A 14,145-nucleotide genomic window follows, 5' to 3' on the forward strand; every position below is an offset into this window, starting at 1 on the left:
ACAAAAAGTTATGATTTGAAAAAAATGTTATACCTATCGTATAACTTAATATTATCTTCCATACACTCAATAAACAACTATAAATAGTATGTCTAACGCAAGGACTCATCAGTACCAATCTAGTGGATATTATGAAAAAGATACAGGATTTTTTCGAATTTTAATAAAAATTAGTAACAAAAGTCAATTTTCTTATAAAAACGCAAAATAAATTATAACTCTGCAGGGGTTGAGCTTAGAGACCTCTCGTAGAACAATTTTTTGCAGCTGATGACCTCATCTATCCCCTATTTGCGTTTTATCCACGACTTTTTGACCAGTATAAGAGATTACTTCCTACTCACAAACGTTACCTCTTTATAACAAGACAATGCCACAAAAATCTACTCACTATAGTCAATTGAGCTTGTTCATCAATTTGTATCTGGACTGGTGCTTCTTTCGGAGCTGGAAGAAAATGTATTTTTATATTAACTTTTATATTAAAGTGTTTGTTGCTGTAAATTTGCTAAATAAGATATTTTTCACTCACCACCAATATCTTCTGCAACATTGACCTAAAAGAAAAATACTTATTAAAACGTTTCGTTAAAGTAAACAAGATGTTTGCCATAATAAATATCTCACCTTATCTTGCAAAGGCGTATTACTAGCAACACCCCCGGGAGTAATTGTTGTACATTTTATTAACGTTTCCGGGTCCACTTCCATTCCCTACAAAAAAATATTTATTTATTTACATCTAACTTAAATCTAATATATAAAATTCTCGAGTCACAATGTTCGTTCCCATACTCCTCCGAAACGGCTCGACCGATTCTTATCAATTTTTATTTGCATATTCATTAAGTCTGAGAATCGGCTACTATCTATCTTTCAGGCCCTAAGTGATAAGAGGTGTCCACGCCAAAAAAAAATTTTATTCCTTAGATTTTTTTTTTGTTTTTATTTTTTTATGATAGGTACATCATAAACAAATACATACAACCCCTAATTTTCACGCCTCTACGATCCACCCCTATTTTTATTATTGTAGATAGTTATTTTTATTGAACTAAAATGTTTCCAAGAATACATGGTAAAACAATATATACAGCCAAAGATGGAATACATAATAGGTATATACAAAAAAGCATTTACGAAAGGAAAAAATCTATATAAATTATTAAATACACTTTTAACTAGTAGCTAATTCAGGTGTGTAAGTGAGGGTATGTACGTGAGGGTGTGTATGTGGGGTGTGCTCATAATGCAGAAGTATGCAAAGAAGTGTAACTTCTAACGCGTGTACATGAGTACACACACATTTTTTACATAATTGGTGTTGATGTGATCATCACATATTAATTAAGCCATTAACAAAGATACTATTACCGTATTCGTATTTGTTTGAATCACAACGGCACCTGCTGGTGGCGCTCTCTGGTTTTGTCTTTGCGCGACCTAAACATTAATAAACACATATTATCTATTAAATAATAAATATCGGCGGAATAACTGTATAAAAAAAACTATCATAAAAACATTTCTTAAAGAACTTTCAAGTCTGTACGTATGAGTCCCGTATGACAAATTAGATTTGACATACGAATGTCATTTGTTTTTAATGAAAATCAAAGAAATTAAGGAAGTTCTGAAATCTACATTGATATACCAGTCTTAGAACAAGACAGAAATTTAGCGTTCAGTCTGACACCAAAATCCAGTTTTGACATACCAAGTCTCGTTTCTAAGTCTTCCTAGGCAAAAAATTCGTTGACATTTCTCAGGCTGAATCACCTACTTGCATATAAATAATGTGTTTATTTGTTTTATGGAAAAAATAGACTCTAGATCTGACTCCAAGACAAAAGATAGTCCATATAAAATTTTGATATTCCGGTCGAACCCGGTAAGTATTACACTCTCTAAACATGCTTTACAGCACATGCACGTTTAATTTGGTTAATTTCATGCAAATTTTCTAAACACTACTATACTCTGATTTTTAATTCCGTAGAATTCTGACATTTTATAAATGTTACTACTAAAAAAGTTCTCCACCGAAAAAGGGTGGAAAACTTTTTTTCATTCAAAATAAAAAAAATTTTTTTTTTAAGTAATAGGGTGCAAAAATGCAGGAGGCTCACTTGATGTTAAGTGATACCGCCGCCCATGAACACACACATTGCCAGAAGGCTCGCAAATGCGTTGCCGGGCTTTTAAACTTTTAAATTTAATAAAACAGAATTTACATAACTCGAAGTTTCGAGCATGTTTGCTGCATCATTTTGACAGGTTATATGAAAACTAGCTTCGTCATTCATATCTTCCATCACAGCGTTAACAGAATTTTTCGCAATTACATTTAGTTTTAGTGAATAAAGGAACTAGTTTTCATAAAGATTTTGTCATACGTTTGTACGTTGTACGCGTACATCTAACGTGCGATTTGTTATTAAATGAAAATCACACACAAAATACGTGCAGGTTAATATTAACTATTTAATTTTTTTACCATGTGTCGCTTGTCTACTTTGAAGTAACTGATAAATTGGTTCTCTAGTAAAAAATAATAAAATACATAAATGAACAAAAACCTCTTAAACAATGGGGCTATAAAAAAAATATTATTTTAAAAAAAATCTATATTTAATCTGACAACTAAATATGGCAATAAAACGGTATAAAAGTATTTTATCACAGCTATAAATACTAGGTATTCACTGTGATTTTTCACTACATAGTATTTGTCACTGTGATTTTACTATTAGCAGGTTAGTGGTGTTAGTAGGCACTTACTTGCGTTTGAATGCCGGGGCTTACTTTATGGGCGAGTAGATGCTTTATAAGTGATGTCGACGTATTGGCGGTCGATTCTAACGCTTGCGACAAATGCGGATGGGACGCTGGTTGGGTCTGAAATTATTAAAAAAATACAGCGGTAATTTCTCTACTATCTAAAATAAAATAAATCAGTGGCGCTACAATCTCTTTAGGTCTGGGTCTCAGCTTTGTGTATCTGTTTCATGTCAATCATTTGTCAATCCAATAGGCAAGTAGGTGATCATTTTTGGGTCTAAGGCAAGCCGGTTTTCTCACGATGTTTTCCTTCACCGGTCGTGCGAATATTAATTCTCTAGGATCTAGGTTTACTATGAATTATTATTCATGGCTTTATAATTATTTTTTAAAAGCTTTGTTGGCTTTTTATTTAAATTCCACACATGTGTGCACATTATGAAATTTTTCATTAAAATGGTGGCAACCTAACTAACGGCGGAGGACACAACTCATTGATTAACATCCTCAGATATTAATTAATTTTTTTTTACGAAAATTTACAATTTATAACAATTTCTTAAGTGAACAATTAAATTTGTAATATTATGTTATATTATTAATATCATTTTTAATTTAATAGGGGGGGGGGGGGGCATAAGAATTTACGGATACACTGTAACTGTCTTCGAGATTAATTTCGTCGGATACTGTCTTTGATAGAAATATCAAAAACAGTGAAAATTTTGACGTTTGATACAAGCATAGTACGATATAGGAACTGGTGCTTCTTAAATTAAAAATGTTTCATTTTTTTAACAAGATAAAATAATTTGTAATATATTTCACAAATAGGTACAGTTCGATTCCCGTACTCGTGACAATTTTCTGGCCACATCTATTTCTTTACTAATTATATGTAGTATTTAAATAAGTGAGTTACCTGGGCTTGAGTTACAACTGGTTTGACGTCAGTCTTATTTGTTAACTGTGCCTTCAGAATCGGTGAAGACGGTCCTGTAAATAAATATCATTTATAAAACTTCATTTTCATTTTTTTTTAAATAAATTGACTCTACACAAAGACACAATTTACGATAAAATAAAAATATGTTTATTATGGAACATAAGATACAGGTATCACTTAATCGCTAGACATCCTTACTCATCGGCAAATAAGACAGAGGTTGTAGGCCGAGAAAAAAGCCGGCGTAAAAAACTCTCGGTACTCTTTTAAAATAGCAAATCATCAAACAACACTTATTTAAAACAAATATCGCAAATTAATTAGAAGTAGCCTGTCTAGCACTAGATCCAGGCCCTTTTATCAATTAGATAATCGTTAACTTTATAGTAAGCCTTTTTTTTGAGCATCGAGTATTCCCCTGAGCACTTTCTTTGGAATCCTTAGATCATTTGGATGTTGCTCTCACTGGTACAGCCTCAGCTGGCAACCACAAGTCCATACAGGCAACAGGATTTGTTTCGATTAGTATTTAATTTTTTACTGATGACACATAGAAACAAACTCCATTGGTGCACAGCCGGGGATCGAACCTACGACCACAGGGATGAGAGTCGTACGCTGAATGTCTTACCAGCGGGTGTAGTGGTTTTTCCCGTATTCTTCGCTCGTATTCCGACGTACAACTGCTGCATTTCGCCACCCGATGTCGCCACCGTATTAGGGCCAACCGTACCCCCAAACACAGTTCTGGAAAACAAATATTATTACTGGCAACTATTTTGAATGATTTATATTATAGTATCTAAAAGAGCAAGCAAAGAGCAGTGTTAGTGGCTGCGGCCTGCGACTCTCATCCCTGAGGTCGTAGGTTCAATCTGTACACCAATGGACTTTCTGTCTATGTGCAATAAGGAAAATATCGTGAGGAAACCAGCTTGCCTTAGACCCATAAAATTCGACGGCGTGTGTCAGCCACAGGAGGCTGATCACCTTCATGACTATAAAATTAGCAAATGATAACGAAACAGCTACAAAAATCTGAACCTCAGACCTAAAAAGGTTTTAGCGCCACTGATTTATTGTTTATTATTTTTTAATCTTAATAATATTTCAACAGCATTAAGAAATCTTCTAACAAAGAGTTGTTGTAACATAAAAAGACATTTACCTGACCAATCTCGGGAAGTGCGCAGGCGCAATAATCCCCTTACGTCCGACCTTCGTGCAGCACGTCATATAGTTGCGATACATCTCCGCGGCGTCGCACGTACTATTGTCGTTCGCTGGTAGCGGCTCGTACGTCGAACGCAACCACGCTTGGGCAAAATGCTCGTTTTCCTATAAAGAGTCAACAATATTTATAAAATAACATTAACTATTTCACCCACATAATTTGGTCGCTTATAATATATTCGCACTTAATTTAAAAAAAGGCGGTACGACCCTCGGTTGGTCTCAAATATAGTTATCGGTGATCAACCAACTGTGCCTGACACACGTCACTATTTGGGTCTAAGGCAGTGTTTCCCAACCTTTTTCTGTGCCCCACCTTAGCCATTCTAAAATTATTTTGCCCAAATTATATAGATACTTTTTAAAATTAAATTTTTAATGAAACACTGTAAGTAAATTTTCAAAACATAATGAAAAACTTGAATTTAAAATAATTTTAATAAATTTTCGAAAAGACCTTAACAATCAAATTGACCCCATGTAGGGTATGCCCCACTGGACTAAAGCACATCGGGTTCCTCACGATGTTTTCCATCATTTTTGTCATTAACTTGCTGATATAGGTATGTTATCTAAAGCTGGCGGCTTCAACACATTTACACTTTGTTCTTGTGTAGTGTCTGTGAATAAGCGCGAGACGTGATGTCAAACTGAAATACAATCACAAATACATCACGAAAAGACTGTCCGTCTCTCTCGCGCTCGGTCAAGCTTATGAGTATAAAGGAGACAGTTATTGTTTTTCTTTTGCTATCTACTGTTAATGTTGATCTTTACTGTTTTATATTATTATTATTTTATACATGTTGATCTTTTTTCAAACATTACCAGGGCAATCTCGTGAAATGGTGCACAATGTTTTTAATTATTTTAAGCATCTTAATAAAACCAGTTTAATGAAAAAATGTTATATTTAATTTGACATCAGATGCGACTGGGGTTTCTAAGAGGAGTATTGAAAGAATAGTTAATGAAGTAAAAGTGAAGTGTGTTGATCTAGATGGAGCTTATGTCGAAAAATGAAAAATTATTTACACAAACTACCCTTGTATGTTCTTGGTCGGGCTTAGAACTTTTGGATCCACCCTCGTATGCACATAATATTTATATGTATTTGACACATTTATTTACAACCCACCCAACCTTACTAAAACCAGAGTAGACTAAAATATATAGCTTGGCAAAAAAGTAATATTTTTAAACATACTGTATACTGAAATTGGATTAGTGTGAGTACTGTGAACGCGCCAGCTTTCGTTACCTGACCTATAATGTAGCTTTGGGTTGTCATGTAACACAAACCCTAAACAACAGATGGATATAAACGACAACAAACAAAATCGGCACAGTGTTTTAGAGTTTATGCGTTGCAAACAAAATTTATTTTTTGCTAGCTGTGAATCTAGTTAATGTATAACCTGCACAGTTCTCTGATGCAAGTGCGACACCTGTATCGAGGAAAGAGAAGTGGTGGGCGTGACGTTGGGCGGGGCTGAGTTGGACACGATGATGTGGGCGTGAGGGCTCGATGACGTCACCGGCTCTTGGGGCTTCACTTGCACTTGCGGCTGAAATATTAATTAGTTATAGTAATGAACAATGTCACGCAATCATAATTCTTGTTACTCAGTAGTTGTTTTTAGAAAAGGAAAGCGGAAGTATAGATATATGTTGGACTTTAAATAAATATTGACAAAAATAAGAATATAACTATATAAGAATTTAAATAAATACTAATGAAAATTGTACAATATACAGATGGAAGAGCTCGCAAATCATAGACTAATCAAAAGATAATAGACTAAATGATGATGTATGTTATTTCCTATTTTAACAGTAACTTAATACTTATACAATAGAAAACATATTAATATAAAAATAAAACAAAACAAGAAAACATAAAACCTAAACCATTTTATAACTATTTTATAAATAAATAATGGAATTCTTGAAAATTCAGCCAGTGTGCAACTAATTATCATCTCATTTTTAAATGTAAACTCTCAAAATGACAACTGACATAATTTGACACATGTACGCCGCAAATTGAGAACAACAGACAATTTGTTTTATAGAACAGAGGGCAAACTAGCGGGTCACTTAGAAGTGCTTAAAGGTCGCCCAGGGAAACCTGCAACGCCACGATGGGTTGCCGGCCTTTAAGAGAATAGTACGCTCTTAAAAAACCCTAAATTTCGGTTTTAAAATACAACTACTGACAGCTGGGATGAACCGGGAGTTGGCATATGAAACCAGTGTAAAGGCCGGGTTATACTACAGCCACGCCGCGTGTCGCAACGCTGCCTGACGCACGGGCTGGTGATTATACTACAGTGTCGTGTCGCCGCGCGTGCTGATTCATTTTTGTGTCAGTTCAGTGGTGACCGCGTAAACGTCCGCATTTATTTACAATGTTCTCTTCCGACTCAGATACGGATCTTGAAGAAGATATTGCCTGCCTATTTATGTTAAGCCAACTCAAGAAGAAAAAAAATTGTTGGCCTATTTCTTCCCACGCTGCTGCTCTTATCAAATGTTCTTTATAATCTTTATTTTTAGGATCATATAAAAATTTATACTCTCTCACTAGCTCAATAAGTTCGTCAGCGGACATCTTGCGCGCGCTCTATAATGTCTGCTTGCTTGCTCGTCAACACGCCGGAATGCGCAAATGCGCGTAGCCACGTGGCGATTATACTAGCGCAGAGCGAGCCAACGGGACACTTCCCCCACTACCGAGCCCACGCCGATCGAAATTGAGCGATCTGCGTGGCGTCAGCTCACTCGGCGACACGCGGGGCTGGGTTAATGTAACCACGTTCATACTAAATGTATATAACCGATCGCAATCCCACGCGTTGCGACACGCGGCGTGGCTGTAGTATAACCCGGCCTTAAGGGCCCATGGCTGACGGTATCAGTTAACACAAAAGTCTACTTCTAGAGAGTTCTATAAAAAAAGAGATTCGAAATGCGATACAATTTAGTAATATTTACCTGCTGTTGTTGAGGTTTCTCGGACTCCCTTTCAGCAACAGCGGCGGGTCCACTCACAGTTTCCACCACACGCATAAGTATACAGGCTCGTGGGCCATAACTTTGGGCCTACAATATTTAATATAGTCAATACAAATCACACATTTAATAAGCTCTCAAATGACCCAGAAAACAAAACTGTATATGTATTTGTAATATTGTAATCAATTTGTTTTACCGTCACATTTTTTTGTACTTTTTAATATTAGTAAATTAATTAATTAATAAATATACTCCTTCGTCTCTTTCCGTCCTTTCGTCTTGGTATGAGACGAGCTCAGTCTTTAAGAATATTTCAGAGCATTTCTCTTCTGCCTCGTAATTAGCTATTTATGTAAACTAACCCTAAGATTAGCTTTTCCTTTCGTAATAATATTATTTTTTAGATATAGTTTTAGTTATATTACGAGTGTTGTGTTACTGTATTTTGTTAATAATTTATGCACTTCCTGAACTTTCTTGTACCCTCCTCAGTAGGTACGTATTTTCCTCTCAAATATCACAACATGTTTACAAGGAGGACAATCGGATATTAGGATTATGCAAATATGTTATAGAAGCGATATACACGTGTGAAAATTACATGAGAACTTAAGAATGCGCAGCGCTAAACAGAATCATGCAACTTGCTCACAATCGAGTAACTTGCAATATTCGAATCGTAATAGTTACGAGTATATATTTCTTCTAAAGTGTTGTAATATAATTCTTATAAGCCAGCCTTGAGCTCTGTGGTTAAGTTGATTAAGCTTTTGTTTTATCCAATACTGCCTGGGCGCAGGGAACGAAAAACATACGTTTTTTTTGTATATATCATATAGCGAAATGATAAGTGAGATTCATAGAACTTTAATTATAACTAGGCATATTATAAGCATATATTTTTTTATTATATACTCCGGCGTATAAATTAACGCGTTTTTCCGACGTTTTCTTAATAAATTACTTTATAACATAAACATTATAATTTCGAATAAAATAAAAATCCTTTCAAATTCTACTGAAAGTAGTTTTTAACATACCTCAACAGTAACAAGAGAAACCAATGTATGAACTAAACCAGTGACTCTTGCTACCGCTTCGCTTGCCGCTTCCCCCAAGGAAGTAAGTGCGTATACGCACTCCAACGTACAAACGAGCACCATTATATCACGTAGCGTTAGCAACGAACACACGTCACTATACACCTGCAAAATCACTCATTTTAATATGGGACTAGAAAATTTGCATCTACCCTCCTGCCATAAAACAACTGTTGAAACAAACTGGGAGAAAATATATTCAAATTTTCATAGCATATTTTACAAAAATATTAACATTTAATTAAAAAATATAAAATAAATATAATTGTCAACATATAATCAAGACTTGGCCACTAACAAAAGCGCCTATGGACTTTGATTATAGTTTTAATCACGTTTCCGAATACCCGCTTACTGCATATTACCTCATGTAAAAATAGCTAGTTTCAGACCCATATTCTAGAACGTCCACCAAACTTAAATCTAATTAGAGCTATCAAACCATTCATTCGTATGAATTTCGACATATTTGATGCTCAAGACGACATTGCGACTTGTGATAGGTTTTAAAATATTGGCCAAAGTTTAGCTGTGACGGCTAAATAGCCTTTTTAGAACAACGAAAAAGAAAAAAATCTTATTTTCGCTTACCTTTGCCTCAAGGGACCTCAGCAACGCCTCTTCATTGGCCTCATTCTGGGCCAATTTGTTAAGTAACTCCAGCGCGGCCAAAATCCTGGCGCGATCGGGCGACGACAAAGCAGTCTGTATCGTTGATAAAACATGCCTCGAAATGAGACAGGTAGCAGGATCCTAAAATGTACGACAACATTAAAAAAAATCATTGAACTATTTTTTTAAATGATTTATTAATTATAAAATAAAAGTACAAAAATGTACGTGATGGTGAAACATAAATTGGTCACAATTTCTCCGTCCACCGAAGCGACATTCATTACATATTTGGTTTACGTACGTATCTTAACGTACAAATTGCGACAGTAGGAACCTGTTATTGACAACCGTGTCAAATATTTTTAGGTCAATCTAATAGGCATTTGAACAGCGTCCTGTGCCTGACATATGTCGACTTTTTGGGTCTAAGGCAAGCCGGTTTCCTAACGTAAAAATGTTAAAGTAAAATCCTAAAGTGTCGAGGTAAGGTGTCTTTAAAGAATTAAAGAAAAATATTACGAAAACCAGAGTTTGAGTGTAGTAGTTTTTTAATATTATATATTTTTGCCAGTCATATTTTTTGGTAATTTCTTATTTATTTCTATTTTAAACTGTTATGCTTTTTTCTTTATCACGAGATGGAGTAACTAACTACTTCTTTGTAATTACTTATTACAAATATTTGTAAAATAATCACATGAATCACTCATATTACCTTAATTATAAGCTCAGTTGATATATTTCCAAGAGTGTCCAAACCACTTTGCCGTAGTGTACCCACCCAACAATTTGCACAGAGTAATAAAAACCTAAAAACAATATTAAAATAACACGTAAGCATACCCGCGAAACGATAAACAACAGTGATAAAAATTATACATTAAATATATAACGGCTTATGTTTTTATTAAGAAAATTATAATATAATAACCAATTTATTGTCACACACACAGGTAGGGAGCAATTTTTACTAAGAATTAAAATTTTCCCTAAGGGAGGGTTCAAGTATTACGTAACGAAATTTCGGGGGGGTCCTTTTTTTTCGTTACGAGGGGGGGGATTGAATAACCCGTTATTGTTAATATAGTTTTCGACTTTCCAGTGCTTTACACCACATAATGGTAACTTTTAGGTATAAAGAGTCACTGAGTGGTCACGAAACGTTTACTATTGGGTACAGAAAAACGTTACGGCGCGTTACATAAGGGGGGGTCAATAATCTCCAAAAACTGCGTAAAGTAATACTTGAACGCTCCCTAATAAAAAAATCCTTGAAAAAAAATGAAAGGAAATATGCTTTTTTAATAATTATTATATAACTACGTACCGTATAAGTGTTGTATTTCTGGATAGATATTGCACATTATCCTCATGGAAGGACAGTGACCGTACAATAGACGCTATTTGCAAGACCCGCTGTGTGTACACACAACTGGCTCCACCGGGTAATTCTGGTGCAAAGAGCTGATCTTCCTCCGACGGTTCCGTCACCCAATCTTCCATCTCCTGTTGATGAAGCTAACGTTGTTGGTAGAGATGATGTTCCGAAATAAAAAGCAAACAAAAATATAAATTAAAGTATATAATAATACATATTTATTGAATGTCTCAAAATGATTAACAAAGGAACAGTGTAAATAAAAAGACGCTAAATTAAATTTTTGTATATTTATATATTTACTGTATTTGTATATATATAAGTAAAATAGCAATTTTTTTTCTCAAAAGTCGCAAGTAAAAGCTCAAACACCCTAAGAGTACTTCTGCGTCATCCAAATACGTAATTTCACTTCATCTATTTGATACTGTTGGAAATGCATATTTAATCTATTTAAATTAACTGTACGTACGTTTGTAAGCATATTTTCAACCCTAAGTAAAATCAAGATGATTTTGATTTAAATAAGGAAATTAGGTCAACTTAGGTACAGTCAGAATTTCATTAAAATCGATTCAGTAAAAATTTTGTCTATACCAAGCAAGACATGCTTTGTCCATAGTTTTGCATAAAATCTCTGTTATAAAAGAATATATTCACTTACATCTTCAACGACTTTATCCAGTATATCATCATCATCTCCACCGTTCATAAGACAATCTGTCAACGTGTTATGTGCCGCTAATGCTTGTACCATCAATTCGGGCTGTTCGATTCCCGGTTGCATAAACTTAGTTTCATCAGCCAATTCCTTAGCTCCGCCGCCTCCAGCACGCATTTCCCAAAAATCGTGAGGATAACGACCACGCGCTTCATAATAAGAACGACCAATTGTGTCTCGAAGACTTGCTAAAAACATACAAAGTTTGTATAAATGTTTCTCTACAGAACTCAGGTGTGATCAAGTTAATTTATTTCAAAGATAGTTCAATTATTAATTTTGTATTAGAAATATTAAAAATGGCTAAATATTGTAAATGTTACAATAACAAATAGTAATTAAACTAACACAAGAACACAACAAATTTATAAAGTAAATTGGATAGTTGACAACTGGAAACAAATTGTACTCTATCTGCCCAATATTGGGATGTATGAAACTAAACATAGCAATACAAATTCAAATAATATCTTACAATGATTATATACTCCAGCATGTGCCAACAAAAAATCTAGTATGTGTGGAGTTGTATTCAAAGGCAGCCTGTTTGAATGGTCCGCAGCCAAAACAGTACACACATTGATTGCAAAGTCCTGTTCATTTGGCATTGGCGATAACAATGACAACGTAAGCCTCTCCGATGGCCCCGCAAATTTAGGAGTTGTAGTTTTTAATTGTTCACCAGATGCTAGAAGAAAATAGATAATAAAATGATTAAAATACATAGAGAGAAAATCTCTTTAAGAAAAATTATTTAATAGCCTAATTTTCATAATTATGTATATGTTAATGCTACTGCTAGCCTAGACTTTACAAAATGACACATAAACAAGCATTCATTCATAAAAAAGATTGTTAGATATATACCATATGGTGATGATGTGATTCTATCAGCTTAGAGGAAGAACAGAAGCTAGGCTAGATCTTGAACATTAAAACAAATTACCAGAAATATAAGTGCCACTACCAAAACTAATTCTAGGCATGCCGCTACGACTCCGCCTCGGATCTTCATCCATGTCATTATCGTCATCCCTGCCTGGTGGACCTTTTGCTCGTTCATATCTTAAACACAAAATACTAAAGTCAGCAAAAGTACCTCAGTCAAAGAACTGGTCTCACCTGATATCAGAACAGGTATATCCCATGTTACTTTACTGTGGGAAAAAAATACATAAAGCTAGTAAGCTTCTTTTTGTTTATGAACTATGTATGCAAAGTACAAATAACTGTCTTTGATATAAACCCAACAATAAAATTTACTCAAGTTCTATAAAAAGGGTACATTGTTAGATATCGAATGCATTCAAATCCTGGCTTTGCAACAATGACTTTTTCTATGTATATGAACTATATCTATAAGTATTTATTCTTGGTCATTTGAATAGTGCTTTAGTAGGAAAACACTGTGAGAAAACCAAGGTTTGAGACTCAAAAATCTAGGTAAAAACAAAAAATCCAAAACACATTTACACAATGTATTTTTCTTTACATTGTCAGTAGCTTAAATAATTTAAAGAGTTTTACAATATGATGTAATATGTACTCACTTTTCAAGATACATGCCATAGATCCTTCGTAAAAGTGTTGACCCATTTACACATGGGTAGGGCAATTTGAGTAATCGCAGAAATGATTCCCATGTGTCTGTTTGATTGACCTTAAAAATTCAAAAGTTAATCAACAATATTATTATATTTATTTAATACTATAAGAGATCTCTATAGTATAGTACAGGACATTGAAGTTAGTTGAAAAGCTTAATTATGAAGTTTTAATTCATAAAAACATAACTATAATAAATAATAAGAACAAATGGTCATTTAAACTTACTCTACTCAAGCCACCTTTTTGTTGAACCGAGGCATAAAGTAAATATAAATCAATTTCAACACCATTAACTACTGGCACTCTGTATGGTATACTGAAACAAAACAAGAATAGAATATGTAATGTGAAACTGCCAATATCATAGTATGGGGCAAATCAATGCACTTTACTTACTTTTTACTTTCATTAAACTGCTTCAATTCTTTAAGAAAAGTTTCTTTGTCGTTAAGGTAATCCCTTGACTTGGTGTTTATTTGAGTCTTACCCATTTTTGTATTTATTTCTATTAGCGGCATCGCTGAGACGCTAAGCGTCGGCAGTCGATACCAAATTTGCACTTATTTTAATACTGTAAAGATAACTTAAGTTTAGTAATCGATCAAAAAGCCATGTCATAGAAAATAATTATTTAAACAATTTACAATCAAAAGGAATTCCAATAAATTTCAAAACTTATCAATAAGTTACTCAGGATAATTAGATTTGTAGCTGTAGGTTTACGCCTTACGGTTTACCTAACCCA

General features: G+C 34.2%; 1 protein-coding gene across 11 annotated transcripts in view; it reads right to left on the reverse strand.

Moving 5' to 3' along the window:
* LOC125051630 (AT-rich interactive domain-containing protein 2) overlaps nucleotides 1-14,123 on the reverse strand; it is a 28,842-nt gene extending 14,719 nt beyond the window's left edge. For 7 of the 11 annotated variants that reach the window (XM_047652088.1, XM_047652095.1, XM_047652098.1 and 4 more), the window contains exons 1-21: nucleotides 14,045-14,123; nucleotides 13,797-13,971; nucleotides 13,626-13,716; nucleotides 13,343-13,452; nucleotides 12,739-12,857; nucleotides 12,268-12,480; nucleotides 11,736-11,980; nucleotides 11,021-11,211; nucleotides 10,409-10,502; nucleotides 9,670-9,831; nucleotides 9,019-9,183; nucleotides 7,958-8,065; nucleotides 6,379-6,528; nucleotides 4,896-5,065; nucleotides 4,359-4,474; nucleotides 3,704-3,777; nucleotides 2,782-2,898; nucleotides 1,375-1,443; nucleotides 628-714; nucleotides 533-557; nucleotides 392-447 (exon numbers count right to left, since the gene is read on the reverse strand). In XM_047652088.1, the coding sequence (XP_047508044.1) occupies nucleotides 392-447; nucleotides 533-557; nucleotides 628-714; nucleotides 1,375-1,443; nucleotides 2,782-2,898; nucleotides 3,704-3,777; nucleotides 4,359-4,474; nucleotides 4,896-5,065; nucleotides 6,379-6,528; nucleotides 7,958-8,065; nucleotides 9,019-9,183; nucleotides 9,670-9,831; nucleotides 10,409-10,502; nucleotides 11,021-11,211; nucleotides 11,736-11,980; nucleotides 12,268-12,480; nucleotides 12,739-12,857; nucleotides 13,343-13,452; nucleotides 13,626-13,716; nucleotides 13,797-13,918 (2,484 nt within the window). In that variant the 5' untranslated portion in view covers nucleotides 13,919-13,971; nucleotides 14,045-14,123. The remainder of the gene's footprint in view (nucleotides 1-391; nucleotides 448-532; nucleotides 558-627; nucleotides 715-1,374; nucleotides 1,444-2,781; nucleotides 2,899-3,703; nucleotides 3,778-4,358; nucleotides 4,475-4,895; nucleotides 5,066-6,378; nucleotides 6,529-7,957; nucleotides 8,066-9,018; nucleotides 9,184-9,669; nucleotides 9,832-10,408; nucleotides 10,503-11,020; nucleotides 11,212-11,735; nucleotides 11,981-12,267; nucleotides 12,481-12,738; nucleotides 12,858-13,342; nucleotides 13,453-13,625; nucleotides 13,717-13,796; nucleotides 13,972-14,044) is intronic. The other 4 variants (XM_047652091.1, XM_047652089.1, XM_047652094.1 and 1 more) reach the window with 4 other exon arrangements.
* Between the last annotated feature and the right edge of the window lie 22 nt (nucleotides 14,124-14,145).

The sequence above is a fragment of the Pieris napi genome, chromosome 8 (assembly GCF_905475465.1).
Source record: "Pieris napi chromosome 8, ilPieNapi1.2, whole genome shotgun sequence".
NCBI classification, from domain to species: Eukaryota; Metazoa; Arthropoda; class Insecta; order Lepidoptera; family Pieridae; genus Pieris; species Pieris napi.